Here is a 17,838-nt window from a genome sequence, read left to right on the forward strand (position 1 = left end):
TGCAGGCATCATGATACGGGCATGTTTCTCCTACTATGGTGTTGAAGAGGTCATGTTGCCTTATGCTGAAGAGGACATGCCCTTGAAATGGATGTTTCAACAAGACAATGACCCCAAGCACACTAGAAAACGAGCAAAATCTTGGTTCCAAACCAACAAAATTAATGCCTTGCAGATGTGAAGAAATCATGAAAAACTGTGGTTATACAACTAAATACTAGTTTAGTGATTCACAGGATTGCTAAAAAAAGCAATTTGAACATAATAGTTTTGAGTTTGTAGCATCAACAGCAGATGCTATTATTATTGTGAACACCCCCTTTTCTACTTTTTTTTTTTTTTTTACTAATAGCCCAATTTCATAACCTTAAGAGTGTGCATATCATGAATGCTTGGTCTTGTTGGATTTGTGAGAATCTACTGAATCTACTGGTACCTTGTTTCCCATGTAACAATAAGAAATATACTCAAAACCTGGATTAATCTTTTTAGTCACATTATTATTCTCAACACTACTGTATATGCAGATGGGGAAAAAAGAAAAAAAAAGTTTGGTTTTTTTATGTGGCTGTTTCCTCCATCTTATACAGCACACCAAAGGGTGCATTATTTTGGAATTTTTGATGTTATATTGAAAACATTAATAATATAATAACTGAGCAAATTTTTTTGGCAAGAAAACAAATCTCTAAAAGTGACAAAAACATGACGTTGCTGCTTGTGTATCTATTCATCCCTGACAAACATATTCATCATATGTTTTTTGGCATCATTTACCATATTCATTGTGTGTGGCTAGGTCTGTATTGGCTTTGCACATCTGCTCGCTGTAATTATTCCCACATTTGTCTTTGCAACAGTCTTCAACCTCTGTCAGATTTCATGGAGGTCAAGAGTGAACAGCTTTTATTAGTATAGTCTCAAATTCTCAGTCAGATTTAGAGCTGTGCAGCTGGCAATCTGAGGCGAATTCAGTCTGCCAACTGTACTCAGAACAATCACCCACATAAAAATAATCACAGTAATATAACACCTTATGTATCAGACTAGGTGGCATGGTGACTTTGTGGTTAGCACTGTTGGCTCATAACAAGATGTCTGTGGGATCACTTCCCACCGTCGGGTCTTTTCACGTGTGGTTTTGTATGTTCTCCCCATGTTAGTCTGGCTTCCTCCCACATCCAAAGACACACAGATTAGGTGAAGTGGAAACTTTAAACTGACCATAGGTGTGAATGTGTTTGTGACCTTGTGATAGACTGGTCCTGTTCAGGGTGTACCTCGCCTTACACCCTAAAGATGCACTGCCACATACATGACTTTGATTCATGCACTTGCACGACCTGTGTTGTGCAGGAGAGTAAACTTGTCTTTAACATGTGCAGACTGAACATGAGAGGGGCGCCAGTGCGTGCAATTGTGCAAAGAGAATTTTGAAATGTTCAAAAAAATCCTTCAAGCATAAGTCTCGTGCTACTTGGTGCAATCTGCTCACCAACATGTTGTGCAGCTTGTCAAGTTGAGTAAAGAAGAAGTGAACAGAGCGAGTGGTTGCGTCAGCGGATCGCATCAGAGTGCAGCTTGTCTGAAAGATTATAACTAGATGTTAAATCGATCATAAACATACTTTAACAGCTGCAGACAAGAAGGAAAGAAAAAGCAACTGTTTTACCAAGCCATGGCAATGTAAACATGACAAATAATTATATTTTTAGATGGCTCCAAATGCTTTCTCTAGCTCATTTAGTGCACACAAGCGTGAAAGGCACTGCTGGAACAGTCCTCTGTGATTCAGGAAGCAATTAGAACCGTTTTCAACAGACAACTTGCAAAGAAAATAATTAATCCGCTACATAACATGGCAACAATGGCAAGGACTGTTGCCATGTAACCTGTAACCATTGATTGGAGTAATCAGGGATAGAAAATGAATGATTGTTGCCAAAATGCTTGGCATAGTGGGCATAGTCAATCATTATAAGTACTTAGGCACCATCCTGGATGACAAACATCGTTTGAGACCAACTCAGATGCTATCTGCAGGAAAGTAAATCAGAGGCTGTTTTATTTGAGGAAACTGAGGTCTTTTAATGTTGATAAGAAGTTTCTTAAACTGTTATACTCATTTTTTATTGAGTCTGTTTTAACATTTTGATTTGTTGGTTTGGGAGCCTCAGCATAAAAATAAGAGCAGGATGAAGAATGTGGTCAAACTCTACCAAAAACTAATTGTCACTAGCCTGAGTGAACTTGATTGTTGTATGGCTGGGGGTGCCTGGCTGCCTTTTGTTTCTGTCTTCTGTTCTGTCTTTTGTTTCTCCTGGACCAGGTGGCTTGCGTTCAGGACTGAGTGGCTGTGTGGCTGAGCTATTAGGACCTCACCCTGATCACCTGAGGCTGGTCATGTGCAGCTCGTCAGGACTCACAGCTGTGGTGCATCTACATGGATTGGGGCATGGTGGCATTTAAGTCTGGAGTACACAGTGTGTATTTGTCAGAGACTCGACCTTGTGACCAGACGGGTGAGATCGTCGTCTCGAGAGCCATCTCATCATCATGGATGCAGAGACCGTACCAGGTTTGATGCATGGTCTGTGAAAGAGGAGGGGGTGAGGTCTCACGCTCGTCAGCACACTTCCTGAGGTACGTTAGGTTTTGTGACTAACATTAGTACAGTCAGTAAATGTGGTGTCCCTCACACCTTATTATATTGAGCTGTTATGTTAGTCATTTAATCAGCTTCCACTGCAGTGAAGAATGGGAACTGGGTGTTCCATGCCTGCAGGGTGGGAAGCTGATTAGTGATTAAGCCAGGAAGTGTTTGCTGTTTATGTACACCTTTGAGTGGTCTCTCTGTGTGTGGAGTGTGGACTCACATGATGGTTTCTTCTTTCACAGACTTGGTTTGTCGCGGCCACCTGGGGGGTGTCGGCGGGGTCCTTGGGTCCGAACTGTTTCTGGCTCCGGACCGTTTGTGCTGCTAGGAGCGCACCGTATCTCCACCTCGCAGACCGCGCACTCATTTGTTTGTATTGTAGCACATCACTGTTATGTTATTAAATTCAGTTATCCTTTGTACCGTGCTCTGCTTATTTCATACTGGGTCCTTCAAACGCTGGTCGGTTCTCCGTCCTGCGTCCTACACATAACATTGATAATGTTTATCAAACCAGAGCCACTCATAGGGCAAGGGCCATTTTGGCCAATCCTCTCCATCCTCTTCATGCAGAGTTTCGACTCCTCCCATCTAAAAGGAGGTATTCGTTCCCTTGTCAGGCCAAATCAAATAGATATTTAAAATCCTTTGTCCCGTCTGCTATTAGATTCCTTAATAGGCTGTAGGTGAACTTGTTTAGACCAATATACTGCACTGTAATTTGTAATGACTATGTATGTATGTATGTATTGATTTGTATTATCACGTATGCCATGTGAGATTTTATTGTCTGATTCTGAACTTTTGCTGTAAACTAAATTGCCCTCCGAGGGCATTAAAGATTTTCAATTTCAATTTCCAAGTGCTTTGGAGTCTTTGGTCTTCATGGCATAGACCAGGTCTCTCTCATCTGCTCAACATGTTATACAACTCTCTCGACTCCACCCACAGCTAATTAACTCAGTCAGTTGTGCTCAATCAATCAAGAGCTGGGAAACACCAATGTAAATTCGCCTTATATGCATGATATGCATATAAGTGTGTGAATATTGTTTAAAATGCACAAATTGTTCTATATTACATAACATACCATAACATACAGAAGATGAATATTGCGTGATGATGCTGATGTGAAGCAGATAATTCTGTCTGTTATCAGAGAGAAATGACATTGCTATGAAAAAACACATTTCTCCGGGCATCCCATAGTGATGCACTGGGATTATCTAACTCACACAATAGACACTAACTGAATGTAATGGCCCCTTCACACATAACACGAAGTTGGGCAAAAGAAGTTGAAACCGGCCGAAAAAGGGTGAAAAATCCAAATTGGCGAACCATGAAAAATTCCACCCACTGTCGGAAGGGACACGTGGTCTGGTCACACAGGCGTGAACAATCCTGCAGCAATGGTTTCGTGCATGCTCGTGTGCATGTACACGAACACAGTGCGAGCATGTGAGAGGTGTGATACCACATTGCGCTCACACAGCAGCAGCAGCAATCACATGTTGGGCAAATGTACATAAATCAATGACAATGTGTAAGGACAAAATAATGAGAGCACAGTCACAGTCAAGTACATTTATTGTAAGAACAATGAATGTACTTTTTAACAATAAGACAATCATGTTACTGGTAACGATTCAGTTCTCACTGTTAAAAAAACATGCACACAAAAAAGAAAAAAAAGCAATGTTTAATTTTTAATTAATGTTATAATACAAGAATTATCCTCCTTTTTCTGTGAGGCTGTCAGTCAGGCTGTCACATGACGGACCGTGTGGATGTTCCGATCACGTGCCACATGACGTCTGGTCAGATGGTACGCTGGTGCTGTGACATGCAGCCAGGCTGGGTGTTTGTTTTCATCTCTGTTGTGGTGGTGTGAGATTGGGATATGCCATGGTGTTCCACAGCTGTCAACTGTTCCATCATGGACATGACAGCTATCCAGCTGTGCACACTGCACTGACAGCAATCACACTGCACTGCAGCCACCGTTTTAGCCTTGGCAACCTCAGTCGCACCTCGACTATATGCTTATGGTGTGTGTGTGTTGTGTGTGTGTGTCGGGGGGAGGGGGGAATGACACATCATACACTCACATGCTATTTGTGTTGCTCAGTAACAGCACACTCGCGGAGCACTTAGAAAATGTGGGGCCATTCGCACAGCCAGTTTGAAAGTTGTCTACCTGCTCTTTACTTTCTTCTAAGTGCCCCACGAGTGGGGTTGGATGTTCATGGGTGGTACCTGGACCGAGAGTGGGTCTAATGGCCACTCACCTGGCCTTTGGCCGCTGGTATGAAGGTTGCCTCAATCGTGCCAGTCGCCCAGGGTTTGACATGGCCAATGATTTCATGCAGCCCCTCGGCCACGACACGATATGGTCACTTCACAGTTATTGCTTTCACCACTTGTCTTTCATTTTTTTGTCTGTCTTCGTGTTGTTTTGGTGGTTGGTCCCTCCTGATAGAAGTTGTCAGTCGGCTTTGATTAGGCTCCTGTAGGGTGATCGGGAAGGGCGGATGGGGGTCACACACGCACACCACATTCACTCACGCACTACTTACCTTCTGTCCTGCAAGAATAAATTGCATATATGTGTATTAATGTTCATAAATGGTTCTGCCAGTGTGGCATTTACCATAACTATATATGCAGACAGGGGAAAAAAAACAACAACATGCAAACACTGTGAGCACGATCAGATAGTAGTGCGACCTCATCTTGCTCGCCATTCAAATCGGTTTCCAGCATGCCGACGCAAATGTAGAGTGAATGTGCTGTGCCCAAATGGATGTGGCGACTGCTGTACGATGCGATCGAGTGTGGTTCTGATTTTTCACGAGTACCATTCGAATCCTCCTTCGTGCACCATTCAGCCTTAATCGTTTTATGTGTGAAGGGGCCCTAAAAGTGTGTTGATTTGGAACTAAAAAGGCTTGGTTTGTATTGGACAAAAGCCTAATGATGAAGTAAAAAGTAAAACATGAATGCAAATGGGTTATTTGTTTTATTTTTTTAATAAAAAATATGATTTCATATTGGTTTTATGTTGACAACTATATATGAGGCCAAAGGAAAGTAACATATGATAATGACTGTACCCTATGATTTTTTGAAGGAAAAAAACAATGCTGTTAGAGAAAATGTTCAGCATATGTGGCACTGCAATTTCCCTCTTTCCCATTTGCTATGAATATTAAATGTATTTTTTATTCTAATTTTCCTCCAGTGACCTCATATAGGAGAATTGAATTTGGGCAATAGGGGAAATTCATGGTATTTCAGTTAGTGGAGATGTTATTGTCTGCTCTAGCACATGCCCATTTTTGATAAAAGCTGATCAAATGGGCATATTTGTCTCTACAATCTTGCCCTTTGCAGCTATAAAAAAGACATTTATGTGTTTTGTGATCCTGCACACATAGTTTTACAGCACAAGAACCAGACCAGAGCAAAGACGACCCTTGGGACTGTTGCTTTTGTCCTTATCATTCTTTTTTTTTTGTTCCATTTGTTTCTAAATGTAGGAAGTCTGCGTAACCTAGCAACTGCTAATGGAAGACAACCTGTGTTCTCAAACACATGGATGCGCGCACACACACACATGCACATACACACATGCACATGATGCACATACAGGTATACGGTGCACTGCATAGTGGACTGTGCCTTATACATGATGCTGCTTGTACATTTAGTCATAACTGCTAGTTTGGTGTGTTTTTAATTTGTCAGGGAAAGACAAGAAAGACTATCACTGTGTATGATGGCTGTGTATGATGGCTCTCTGGCTTCCTTTGTTAAAAACTGTGCTGTTTCCCTTGATACATAACTGTTTCTTCTCTTTATGAGCTGTGGAGTCTGGAGGGGTATGTATGATTAAAGAAACCAAACAGTGGAGCTGTTACTCTGTCACTGTATGATGCACTGTAGAATTGGTTCAGTTCCATTTTAAGGGGTTTAGCACACTTCACTTCAGCTGGACTGTAAATTGTAGTGAAACAGGATAATTTATAAGGTCCAACAAATAGCTGAGACAAACGATTCAGTGCGATCTAAATGGGCATCATCAAATGAATCTTTTCATCATCAGAAATAACACACAAGTTTGAAAATTATTCAGCAGGCACTATTTTACACTCACGTGAAGCAAAACACCATTGTCATTGCTACACACAAACTCACCATTGCTGGATTAACAATAACAGTGTTAAAGAAAACACTAAAAAAAATGGCTATATGTGTTCACTCTTTTCAGTATTGCTTGTGTGACACTCACCTAGACAAATTAACACTGGATAGTGTTAATAACACTGTACAAGAGATGAGAGCTGATTTTCTAACACTAGTGTATACTACAGTGCCCCTTGGTATTTCACACATCCATCCATCCATCCATCCATTTTCTTCCGCTTTATCTGGAGTCGGGTCGCGGGGGCAGCAGCTCAAGCAAAGACGCCCAGACTTCCTGATCCACACAAACCTCCCCCAGCTCCTCCGGGGGAACCCCGAGGTGTTCCCAAGACAGCCAAGAGACATAGTCCCTCCAGCGTGTCCTGGGTCTTCCCCGGGGCCTCCTCCTACTGGGTCGTGTCCGGAACACCTCTCCAGCCAGGCGTCCAGGGGGCATCCAGAAAAGATGCTCAAGCCACCTCAGCTGGCTCCATTCGACGTGGAGGAGCAGCGGCTCAACTCCGAGCTCCTCCCGAGTGACCGAGCTCCTCACTCTATCTCTAAGGGAGCACCCAGCCACCCTGCGGACGAAACTAATCTCGGCCACTTGTACTTGCGATCTCATTCTTTCAGTCATGAGCCAAATCTAATGACCATAGGTGAGGGTCGGAACGTAGATCGATCGGTAAATCGAGAGCTTTGCCCCACTGCTCAGCTCTCTCTTCACCACAATGGTCCAATACAGCGACCGCATCACTGTAGACGCTGCACCGATCCATCTGTCAATCTCATGCTCCATCCGTCCCTCGCTCATGAACAAGACCCTGAGATACTTAAACTCCTCCACTTGAGGCAAGGACACTCCACCGACCTGAAGAGGGCAAAGCACCTTTTTCCAGTCGAGAACCATGGCCTCGGATTTGGAGGTGCTGATTTTCGCCCCGGACGCTTCACACTCGGCTGCAAACTGCCCCAGTGCACGCTGAAGGTCCTGATTTGATGAAGCCAACAGAACTGCATTATCTGCAAACAGCAGAGATGAGATTCTGTGGTTCCCAAACTAGACCCCCTCTACACCCTGGCTGCACCTAGAAATTCTGTCCATAAAGGTAATGAACAGAACTGGTGACAAAGGGCAGCCCTGGCGGAGGCCAATGTGCACTGGAAACAGGTTTGACTTACTACCGGCAACACGAACCAAGCTCCTGCTGTGGTCGTACAGGGACCAGATAGCCCTTAGCAAAGGACCCCAGACCCCGTACTCCCGGAGTACTCCCCACAGGATGCCCTGAGGGACATGGTCGAACGGCTTCTGCAGATCCACAAAGCACATGTGGACTGGTTGGGTGAACTCCCGTGAACCCTCGAGCACCCAATGGAAGGTGTAGAGCTGGTGCAGTGTGCCACGACCAGGACGAAAACCACACTGCTCCTCCTGAATCCAAGGTTTGACTATCGGTTGAGTTCTCCTCTCCAGAACATCACCTCTCCACCGAGGTGATGTTCCACGTCCCAACAGCCAGGGGCTGTGAGTGCAGACCGGGCTGCTGGGCCACCCGCCCTCGACTGCCACCCAATCCTCTCCGCACCCAACCCCTAACGGCCCCCTCTGCAGGTGGTGAACCCACAGGAGGGGGGCCCATGTCGCTCTTTCAGGCTGAATCCGGCCGGGCCCCGTGGGCTAATGCCCAACCACCAGGTGCTCGCGTGCGAGCCCTAACCCCAGGCCTGGCTCCAGGGTGGGGCTCCGGCTCCGCCATACCGGGCGACATCTCGGCCCTTGATTGTGTACTGGTCATGGGAGTTTCTGAACTTCCCTTAGTCTGACCCGTCACCCTGGACCTGTTTGCCTTAGGAGACCCTACCAGGGGCACAACATTGCAAATCAGCTCAGAGGTGTTGTTACGTAGGTTCCAAAAACAGTTTTTTCAGTTTTAGAAGTGTTTATTTCTCGCTAGCTTTTACATAATATGTGAAAAAGATGTTATATCTACACAGAAACAAAGTTTGTGTGTAGATCTGGCAGCATGTGACGTCACCACGCAAACATGCGCTAAATTGTTTGTAAATCCTTGCAGAGGTGTTATCAGGTTACAAAAACAGCATTTTCAGTTTTAGAGGTGTTTATTTCTTGCTAGCATTTACATAATATATGACAAAAAGGTAACATTTACACAGAAATGAACTGGAGTTTCCACCTACCTAATAGCATGTGACATCACCACGCTAACATCTGCAAGATCATGTCATAAATTTAGGTACAGAATGCGACATTTTAACTTCTTAAAATATGTCAAGGTTAGCCATGTTCGAACTTGTCCAAGGTCTGTGTCCCAATAATGTTCCCTGTGAATTTGAAGACTGTGGCAGTAATAGAACTGGACTTATGCTATACACATGATGGACGGACGGATGCCAGGTCTTCATAATACCTGATGGCCATATGTTGGCCTTGGGTAAAAAGTAAATCAGGCTTCTCAATATAAAAATTTCTAAAATCATCCTCCTTAAACTCAAACTCAACGCAAATCTGTACAACTTGACATAAATTAAGTAAGAATATAAAGCCAAGATGATGGGTTGCATAAGTAATAAGCCCCTTTGGTTTAATACCTGTAAATATTCAGGTTTTTTGCCCGTATTCTTCAGACAAGTCAGGAGATGGATACATAAACATTTCCAAGTCACTGAATATGTCTTGGACTTTATGTCTTGGGCGGCACGGTGTCTTAGTGGATAGCACTGGTACCTACCAGAAAGAAGGTTGTGGGATCGCTTCTCGCCCTTTCTCTGTGGAATTTGCATGTTCTTCCCGTGTCTGCGTGGGTTTATTTCGGGTACTCTGGTTTCCTCCCACAATCAAAAAACATGCTTATTTAGGGTCTTCTCCTTTCTCTACCCCTGACCAAGGCAGATTCTTTAGATCTGGAGTTGGTCTCCAGGTGCCGGACTGTGGCTGTCCACTGGACCTAGTGGTTTGACTGTGTTTAACTATAATTAGGATGGGTTAAATGTAGATGACAAATTTCATTGTATGTACAGTATGACAATGACAATGAGGGCTCTGTTCTATTTACATCAGTTGTGAAGAAATACAAACAATATGGCACTCTATGGCAAATCTGTGTGGAGTAGTTTTCAAAAACTGAGTGACTGTGCAAGAAGAAAAAGCGTGAGGAAAGGCACCCAGATAACTCAAAAGAAGTTATAGGCTTCTGTGGCTGTGATTGGAGAAATTGGGCATCATGCATGTTTTGCATTTTGTATCACCATTTATACAGGCTCATGATGAAGTGGTATAGAGGAGGTTTTTCTTTCGACAAGACATCAGATCCAGGCTTGCATCTCAGATGTACCTTCTGGCAAATTGTAGCTGAACTTTCAGGTCTTCTTTTTAAGAAAATCCTCCTCTATACCACTTCATCATGAAGCTGTTCTACTTGGGATACAGGCCAGCCGCTTAACCACTGAGCCAGTTTAACACCTGCTGGATATGAAGTCAGACAGATTTTTAAAAAATGCTAGGTTGTATTTGAATCTACAGCCTTCTAACTGGAGGCAGCAGTGCTGCCTCTGGATGAATGTATAAAATGTATTGTTCAAAACTACTTTTTCTCAAAAAATTACTTTAGCCTGATAACTTTACCAGAGTGTAAAGATGCAACACTTTCAATCATTAGTATGGGCACATTTTTACTGAGTCTTTTGGCTTCTCTCTGTCTTTGATTGCAAATCTGAAATGAGTCTGCATGTTGATTTGGCAGAAGTTTAATGCTGGATTCTATTTCCTTACAAAACTTAGAGAACAGGCACAGGTGGTTTTGAAGTGGGAACTATGGGTGTAAATTTTGAACTTGGGGTTTTGGTGTGTAGGTGTAACTATCCTGAGTGTAAAGTAAATGCACCCGCTATAGCAATAATAACACCAAAATCTTAACACTTTACACCGACATGACTTCACACTGGGAATTTAACGCTGATAAATTTGCTGTGTAGTTTCCAGTCTGTGCAGTTGACATTTTTACACCCAGCAACCATGTTGTAATTATGTTCATCTGTGCACTCCTGAGTGTAATAGTCTTAATTTGAGTATGTGGTCAAGTGTTGAATTCCTGTCGTGAATCAGCAAAAAGTGATTTGGAGCATAGACCATCAATTCATCTGCAGTTTTTTTTTTTTTTTTTTTTTTTCTGCTATTCATGCTGTGCATTATTGAGATACACCTTATATAAGCAGGTTGACAGCTCATATACACTCTGTATACACAAGCATGCTCATTATCACATCAAATGAGAATGAAAATAGAGTGAAAACAAAAATTAACAAGTGCTATAGGAGATTTCTAATGTCCACCAATCTAGATCTGGATCATCTCCAGAATTCAATGGAGTCTTCCATGGCCTAACATGTGGTGCAAATCTGGTGAGAATCTGTGAAGTACTGTTGTTTTGATGTAATCCTTCAAAGCCTAAAAACAGAAATCACAATCTGGATCCAGTGTCACTGACCAAAAAGGTCCCCCCTAAAAAATTGGTCCCCCCTGTCTTCACTGTTCATGCGTCATTTCTGAGCATCAGCAGCAATTCATAGATTATCGCCTCATTTCTGCTTCAAACTGCACTCCAGTATCATTTATTTCAATGACAGATATCTGAAGATTTTGTACAACAATCATTTCCACATGAATTCATCATTATTTCATAATAAAAGACGGATGATCGATCAGAGCGCCACACCAGCACGTCTGAGTCTGACTCTGTGAGTCTGACTCTCTACACCCAAAGTGATCAAAGATAATAATGTGATTATTAACCATCAAATGACAAAGTAAAACCTCTTAAATCATTCTAAAGTCAGTTTGAAGCAGAAGCAATGCAGTTTTAAGCAGAAACGAGGCAATAATCGTGAATAGCTGCTCACGCTCCGAAACGACGTCAGCACAGCAGTACGTATCTGTGGTGAAAATTTCGTCAAAATCTGAGTAGTAGTTTTAATGTAATCCTGCTAACAGATAGAGAGACAAATAAATAAATGCAAATGATTTTATTACGTCCTTCGGACAGAAAAATTAAGTTTTGCAAGTGGGAGCTACGAACCTTGGACTGACAATGGAATGTAAAGGATGGTGGTGGTGGTGGGGGGGGGGGTGCTGTCTATGCCTTCCCCAGTAAAGAATCCGCCCACATGCACCATCTAAATAGCAGTACACGTGTTCTGTGCAATGCTCTTCTAATGACAGATGACATTCTGATTGAAGGCCACTTGGGCTCCCACGTTTTACCCTGCAGACAGATGATTAGTTTCAAGAGGTGGAGATGGAGTGGTGTCTGTCTGGACGGTTGCCATTCAGGACACAAGGTAGTTTTGTGGCGTGGCGGATGTGCTTGTGCGCAACACCAGTGGAGGCTCCCAGACTTGACTTGATACCCCAAACACCCATGACTAACTGAATAAATACAAGCCTTTTGTGCCCTGTGCATTACTCTGTGCTCAAATGCACTACGCTCTTTATAACATATACTTTGTAAAGATGCATCTCAGAGTGTCTTACTTCCTTTGCTAAGAAATGCAATAAATTATTTCATTTATTTTGTAGCCTGGAGCTATGTGTCAAATAGTGTCATTTACTACATATAAAACACTTACTCTGTAACCAAGAATCATAACAACAAGCACTACATCATTTTGGTAAAACACTATTGAAGTTGCCCAATGTGCCTCGTGTTTTATCCATAGGGAGTCTGAAAGAAAGTCTCTGTGGCGGATTTTCATTTCCAGGTACTCCAAGATGTACGATCCTGCCAACTGGCTAGAGATTGACCCTGTTAACGGTCGGATTTCGACCATCGCCATCCTTGACAGAGAGTCTCTGTATGTGAAGAATAACCTCTACAATGTTACCTTCATGGCATCTGATAATGGTGAGATATGAGCTCTGCTCAGGTTACCCCCCCATACACACACACACACACACACACACACACACACTCACAGAGCTCAAACCACACTTCATTGAAAGTTTCATTTAATTTTAATAAGTGTTTGCTGTTCTATTTCATGTGCTTTTGTGTTTCCTTTTGTATCTTTTGTCAGTACATGCTTTTTAAAACTGGATTTGACAGCTAATAGTATAAATGTGATATTTAATGACAGTGATGGAGCTACACTGTCACTGTAGAGACGTATTAAATGAATGGTTAATGATCAGGCTGTGAGCGTTACTGTTCGCTGCTGTTGGACATGTTTATGACACCGGTACGTTTGTGATTGTTTAATTAATGACACAACATGGGAGCTGCAGTCATGTTTGTGTCACTGCTGTGGTGATGTTGAATCACTGAAGATGATTAAAGGAGCAGTCTTTCCACTGTCAAAATCAAACCTTTGCATCAGCTGGTGCATTGCAGCCTTCCCACATGCATTTTCATGGATATAAACATCAACTCTACCAAAAATTTGAATTATTTTGAATAAATGAGAGGGTGTTCCCTCTTTGCCAGCATGTCTCCATGCATATATGACTAGATAAAGGATTGTAGATTACACCAACTGGTTTCTTTAGCTGAGATTTGTCAAATCATGTATATACAAGATAATGTAAGATAACACTGGTGGGGAATAAGTGCAAATTATACTTGATATTTCAGAATGTTGAAGCCCCGCAGTCACACGGAACTAACAAAGGACAGCGACGCCCAAACGAAACAACAAATCTGGACTTACTGTATGTTGACTTTCAGAGGCATCGTTTAACCATCCTCCAGCTTCGTTCCTGCTGCTGGCGCTTTGTCAGAATTTTCAAACTGTTGAAAAATCTGAAGAAATACCGATGACATCCCCAATTCATCCGTATTTCGTTTTGCTTTCTTTCTTGATGGTTCCTTATCATTTGCGTAGTTTCCATAGCATCAGCGTTCCGTTTGACTGTCGTCCAACTTCGTCCAACCTCCCAAGTCTGACGTAATGGACGAACGTTGACGATTTCTGAATAACTAAAGCTCTGACGAGCTGAACATAACATCCTGGTATCGCTGATGACTCGTCCATGTTTGTGACAAAAAGCAACGCTGTCACACAGAAACAATAGCAGTAAGAATGTTAAATCAACTTCTTTAACTATTTAAGCACATTCCAGTCGTTTGTAGCTGGCCTGCGTGTGCACACACATTGTTATTGTGGAAGCAAACAACATCTCTCACCTGTTGTCAAGACAACCAAATCCTGCACCTGCAAGTACTGCTGACATGAGGGTAAGGCTGGCTGCACTCGGTCTCATACCTGCTGCCGGTCACATCATCATGAAAGTTGTGTTTTGATTTTGTTTAATGCATTAAGGTTGATGTTCACTTCATTTTTGTTTTGTTAGTTTCAGTTTTGTTTCATTCCTTTTGGCACTCTTTGCTTTTCGGTGATGGGAAAGGTGCAGGACCATTCATCCACCTTTTTGCAACGATTTGGGACTTTTTGACTTTTTATCCTTTGTTCATCTATCTATCTGTGCAGCGTTAGTGTTATTGACAATGGTGACCTCCAACTGCCAAACCTGTGCAGGTCATTACAGATACAAATGGGAGAAAAATGTGTGGATAGTATCAAAAATGCAAGCCTGTGACATCATCCATGCAAGGGGACAAATAATGACTGTCATGACATAGAATCAACCAATCAAATGACAAGGATCCATTCAGGTGTCACATCAGAAGTCATATATCACCTTTCCATTGATCACATGAGTTTTGAGTTTGGGTTACCTTGAAAAGGCAAACCCAAAGTCACAACTGTTTATCTCAAACACTTTGGAGCCATTCAACTCTGTGTCATGTGTTAATCAAGGGTAAAATGGTTCTATTGTAGACAGAATTGATCAAACGTCAAGGCCACACAAAACCATATAATATAGTGTCATTTGAATGACAAAGAAATAATTTCCAAGGCTTTGTGTCAAACATAGAAGGCACAGACAATCCTGCTTTTTTTATTTTATTCATTTTATTTAGCCTTTTTGTTTGTTTGTTGCTGTTTTTTTGGGGGGGGAGGGGGGGTGGCGATTTACAGGTTTTTTGACATCCCCATTGAAGGATCCTTGGATACTCCTGGAATAACTTTGTACTAAAGGAACGGTTACTTAGGGAGACTCAGAGGAAGAGGCACTACATGACATGGTAATGGACTGCATTTATATAGCGTTTTTCCATCTGCATCAGACGCTGAAAGCGCTTTACAATAATTCCTCACATTCACCCCGATGTCAGGGTGCTGCCATACAAGGCGCTCAGTACACATTGGGAGCAAGTAGGGGATTAAAGACCTTGTCCAAGGGCCCTTAGTGATTTTCTGGTCAGGCTGGGATTTGAACCAAGGATCCTCATGCCCAACACTTAACCACTAGACCATCACCTCCCCTGACATCACATGAAATTTGGACCATGTGGTCTCTTGGTGTTGAGGACCCTACGAATTGGAAAAGACCAAGGACACACCCACATTTCACATGGCTGTCTCACATAGATGGTTACTTTCCGGAGATGGGGCTGGATTGGTTGTCTGGCTGGGTGATTTCCATCCTGGACCAAACGGTTCCATCGTGTTATGGATGCGATGGTGTGCAACACTACCACATGCTCCAAGAAATGACCTGACCTGTTCAATAAAACAAACCCTGATCTGGTTTGAGAAACCGTATGTCATGAGTCCATGCTGAAGATGTGCTTTTGTTCCAAATAATGAGAAACTGCAAGACTTCCTCCTGTGGACAAGACTGAGTACTGTTCAGGTTTAATGACATTTTAGTACAGTTTATTCTCAATCAAATGTCTTGATAGGGATCAGATCTTCCCAGAGAACCTTTCTGGCAGCTTGACAGTGTTTTGCTCACAGTGCTTCCCTTCACCTCCAAGTGGAAGTTTCATATTTTCTTTCCTATTTAGTGCAGTTCTTGGTTTTGCTCTGATCACAACTGTTCTTTATTGTCACAGAGAAGAGGATTCTCTGTTTCAAGTGGAAAATTGTTCAAGAGGAATGTCATTCAGCAGCAGCAAGTCAATCCAGGCAGTCTTCGCTGCATACAGAGACCCTGCTGTGCTCGCAGTGTCCTGCTAACTCACTGCTGCTGCACAGTCTCACCACACATGCACTGACATGAGAACAAACACAGGATGTGTACAGCAGATTACACGTCAGCAATGCTCCCCCGCTCACCTGCTGTTACTGAGTATGGATATACAGCCTGGAGAGGTTGTGTAACATACTCTCCGAGGCAAACTTGAGACATAAAAAAAAAAAAAAAAAAAAATGTCTTCAACAAATATTTTGTCTTACAGTCAATACCACAAACTGGTGCTGTTTCTTGTTAGATTTCCCTCTAACAAGTTAGTTCTCGTAATAATAGCATAGCTTTAGTGACAGACATCTATCTATAAAGCAAGAAATGTCTGTGTTTGTGCGTGTGTGTGTGTGTGTGTGTGTATGTGGCTCGCATATCTCTGACTGTCAGATCGGCCTCAATTTTCGGATATGGCGTGCACATGGCACGATGATGTGCATCTTTTATGACAGTTTTGAGGATTCACTTTCAAAATCTTTATTTTGATTAACATTGTAACGTTCATGGCATGACTTGCTGATGTTACTGGTAGCAAAGTTAAACAACATCAGATACTTCATGTTGCTTGCACCGTTTCACAACAACATGTTTAATGCCAGCATCTCAGCAAATACTTTTACTGTGTTACAACCTGGCTCAAGAGGTCACAACCAAAGAGGGGAGACCACGCACCAGACTAGGGCTGAAACGATTACTCGAGTAACTCGAATAATTCGATTATAAAAAATGATCGAGGCAAATTCTATGCCTCAAACCTTCGTTTAAATGTTGTAGTACATATGCCAGGCCTGTATGTGGCACTGTAATGTCCCCAGAAAAACAACAGAAGAAGACTATAGCATGCACTCAGGCCGTGTAACAGCTGATAATTTAGCCCTTAAAGCTACAATTTTCCAATGTGACACAGAGTAAAATAAAGCCTTTTAAGAGAAAGATGGTCCACACTGATCATCTGAAATAGACTCACTGCGCATTTAAAGTGAAGCAGTGTGTTTGTCTATTATTAAAAAACACACGGTCTGCTCGACATGGTGAGTGACTATTGACCCGACGGCCGGGTACCCACAGTCGAAGCTTGCTGCTGTTCAGACTCGCACTGTGTTTCGCTTTTTCTGGGAAACACACAATGCTTCATAAAAACGGTAACTTAAAAAAAACAGTAACTGCAAGGCTTGCATGTTCAACCTCCTGCTGACATGCATCTGCTGAATTGCAGAGAAACAGGGCTAAAAAAAACACGTAGGGATCCAGTCCACCATCCTTAAAAAAAACAAAAAAAAAAAAGTTGGGGGAAAAAAAACAAAACAGAAAGCCACAACCCATTGCCATTTCAGCAAAATGTCAAGACTTTGGCACAGGGACATTGTGCCATTGCTTAGGGAGAGCCCTGGACTATTGAGGTTGTTTAAAAACGCAAAAGTACTTTTTATCCAATTACTCAATTAATCACCAGAATAATCTATAGAATACTCGATTACAAAAATAATCAATAGCTGCAGCCCTACACCAGACCAAATGTTTTAACAATATTTATTAGAAAAAAAAGGATAAAAAAGATAAAAGAATGTCTGGCATCGACTGCAGGGCTCTTGGAATGGCCCTCGTGCTCACGGCAATGGTGATGGTGGAGCTGGAACTCCCGTGGAGAGCGGGCGTGGACCTCGAACTCGAGGAGTTCCTACTCCACACAAGTTTTATAATCACCACAATCAGTGGCCTAAACAGGAGCACCTGTGCAAAAAAGCAAAAGGAGGAATGCCAGGGATGGCACAAAGCCCGCCCCCACATAACCCCCACATGGGCTGGTGCAGTGACACCCCCCCCCCAAAAAAAAAGAAGGAAGACTCTCACTTTGAAGGGTCAACCAGACAAATTAAAAAGCAAAACAAAG

General features: G+C 42.5%; 1 protein-coding gene across 2 annotated transcripts in view; it reads left to right on the forward strand.

Moving 5' to 3' along the window:
- The window catches only part of LOC117519059 (cadherin-2-like), a 294,157-nt gene that overhangs the window by 187,909 nt on the left and 88,410 nt on the right, over nucleotides 1-17,838 (forward strand). For both annotated transcript variants that reach the window (XR_004563157.1, XM_034180364.1), the window contains exon 11: nucleotides 12,623-12,765. Coding sequence is in view for 1 of the 2 variants with exons in the window: in XM_034180364.1 (XP_034036255.1) it covers nucleotides 12,623-12,765 (143 nt within the window). In the remaining variant the exon portion in view is untranslated. The remainder of the gene's footprint in view (nucleotides 1-12,622; nucleotides 12,766-17,838) is intronic.

Source organism: Thalassophryne amazonica, chromosome 10, assembly GCF_902500255.1.
Source record: "Thalassophryne amazonica chromosome 10, fThaAma1.1, whole genome shotgun sequence".
NCBI lineage: Eukaryota > Metazoa > Chordata > Actinopteri > Batrachoidiformes > Batrachoididae > Thalassophryne > Thalassophryne amazonica.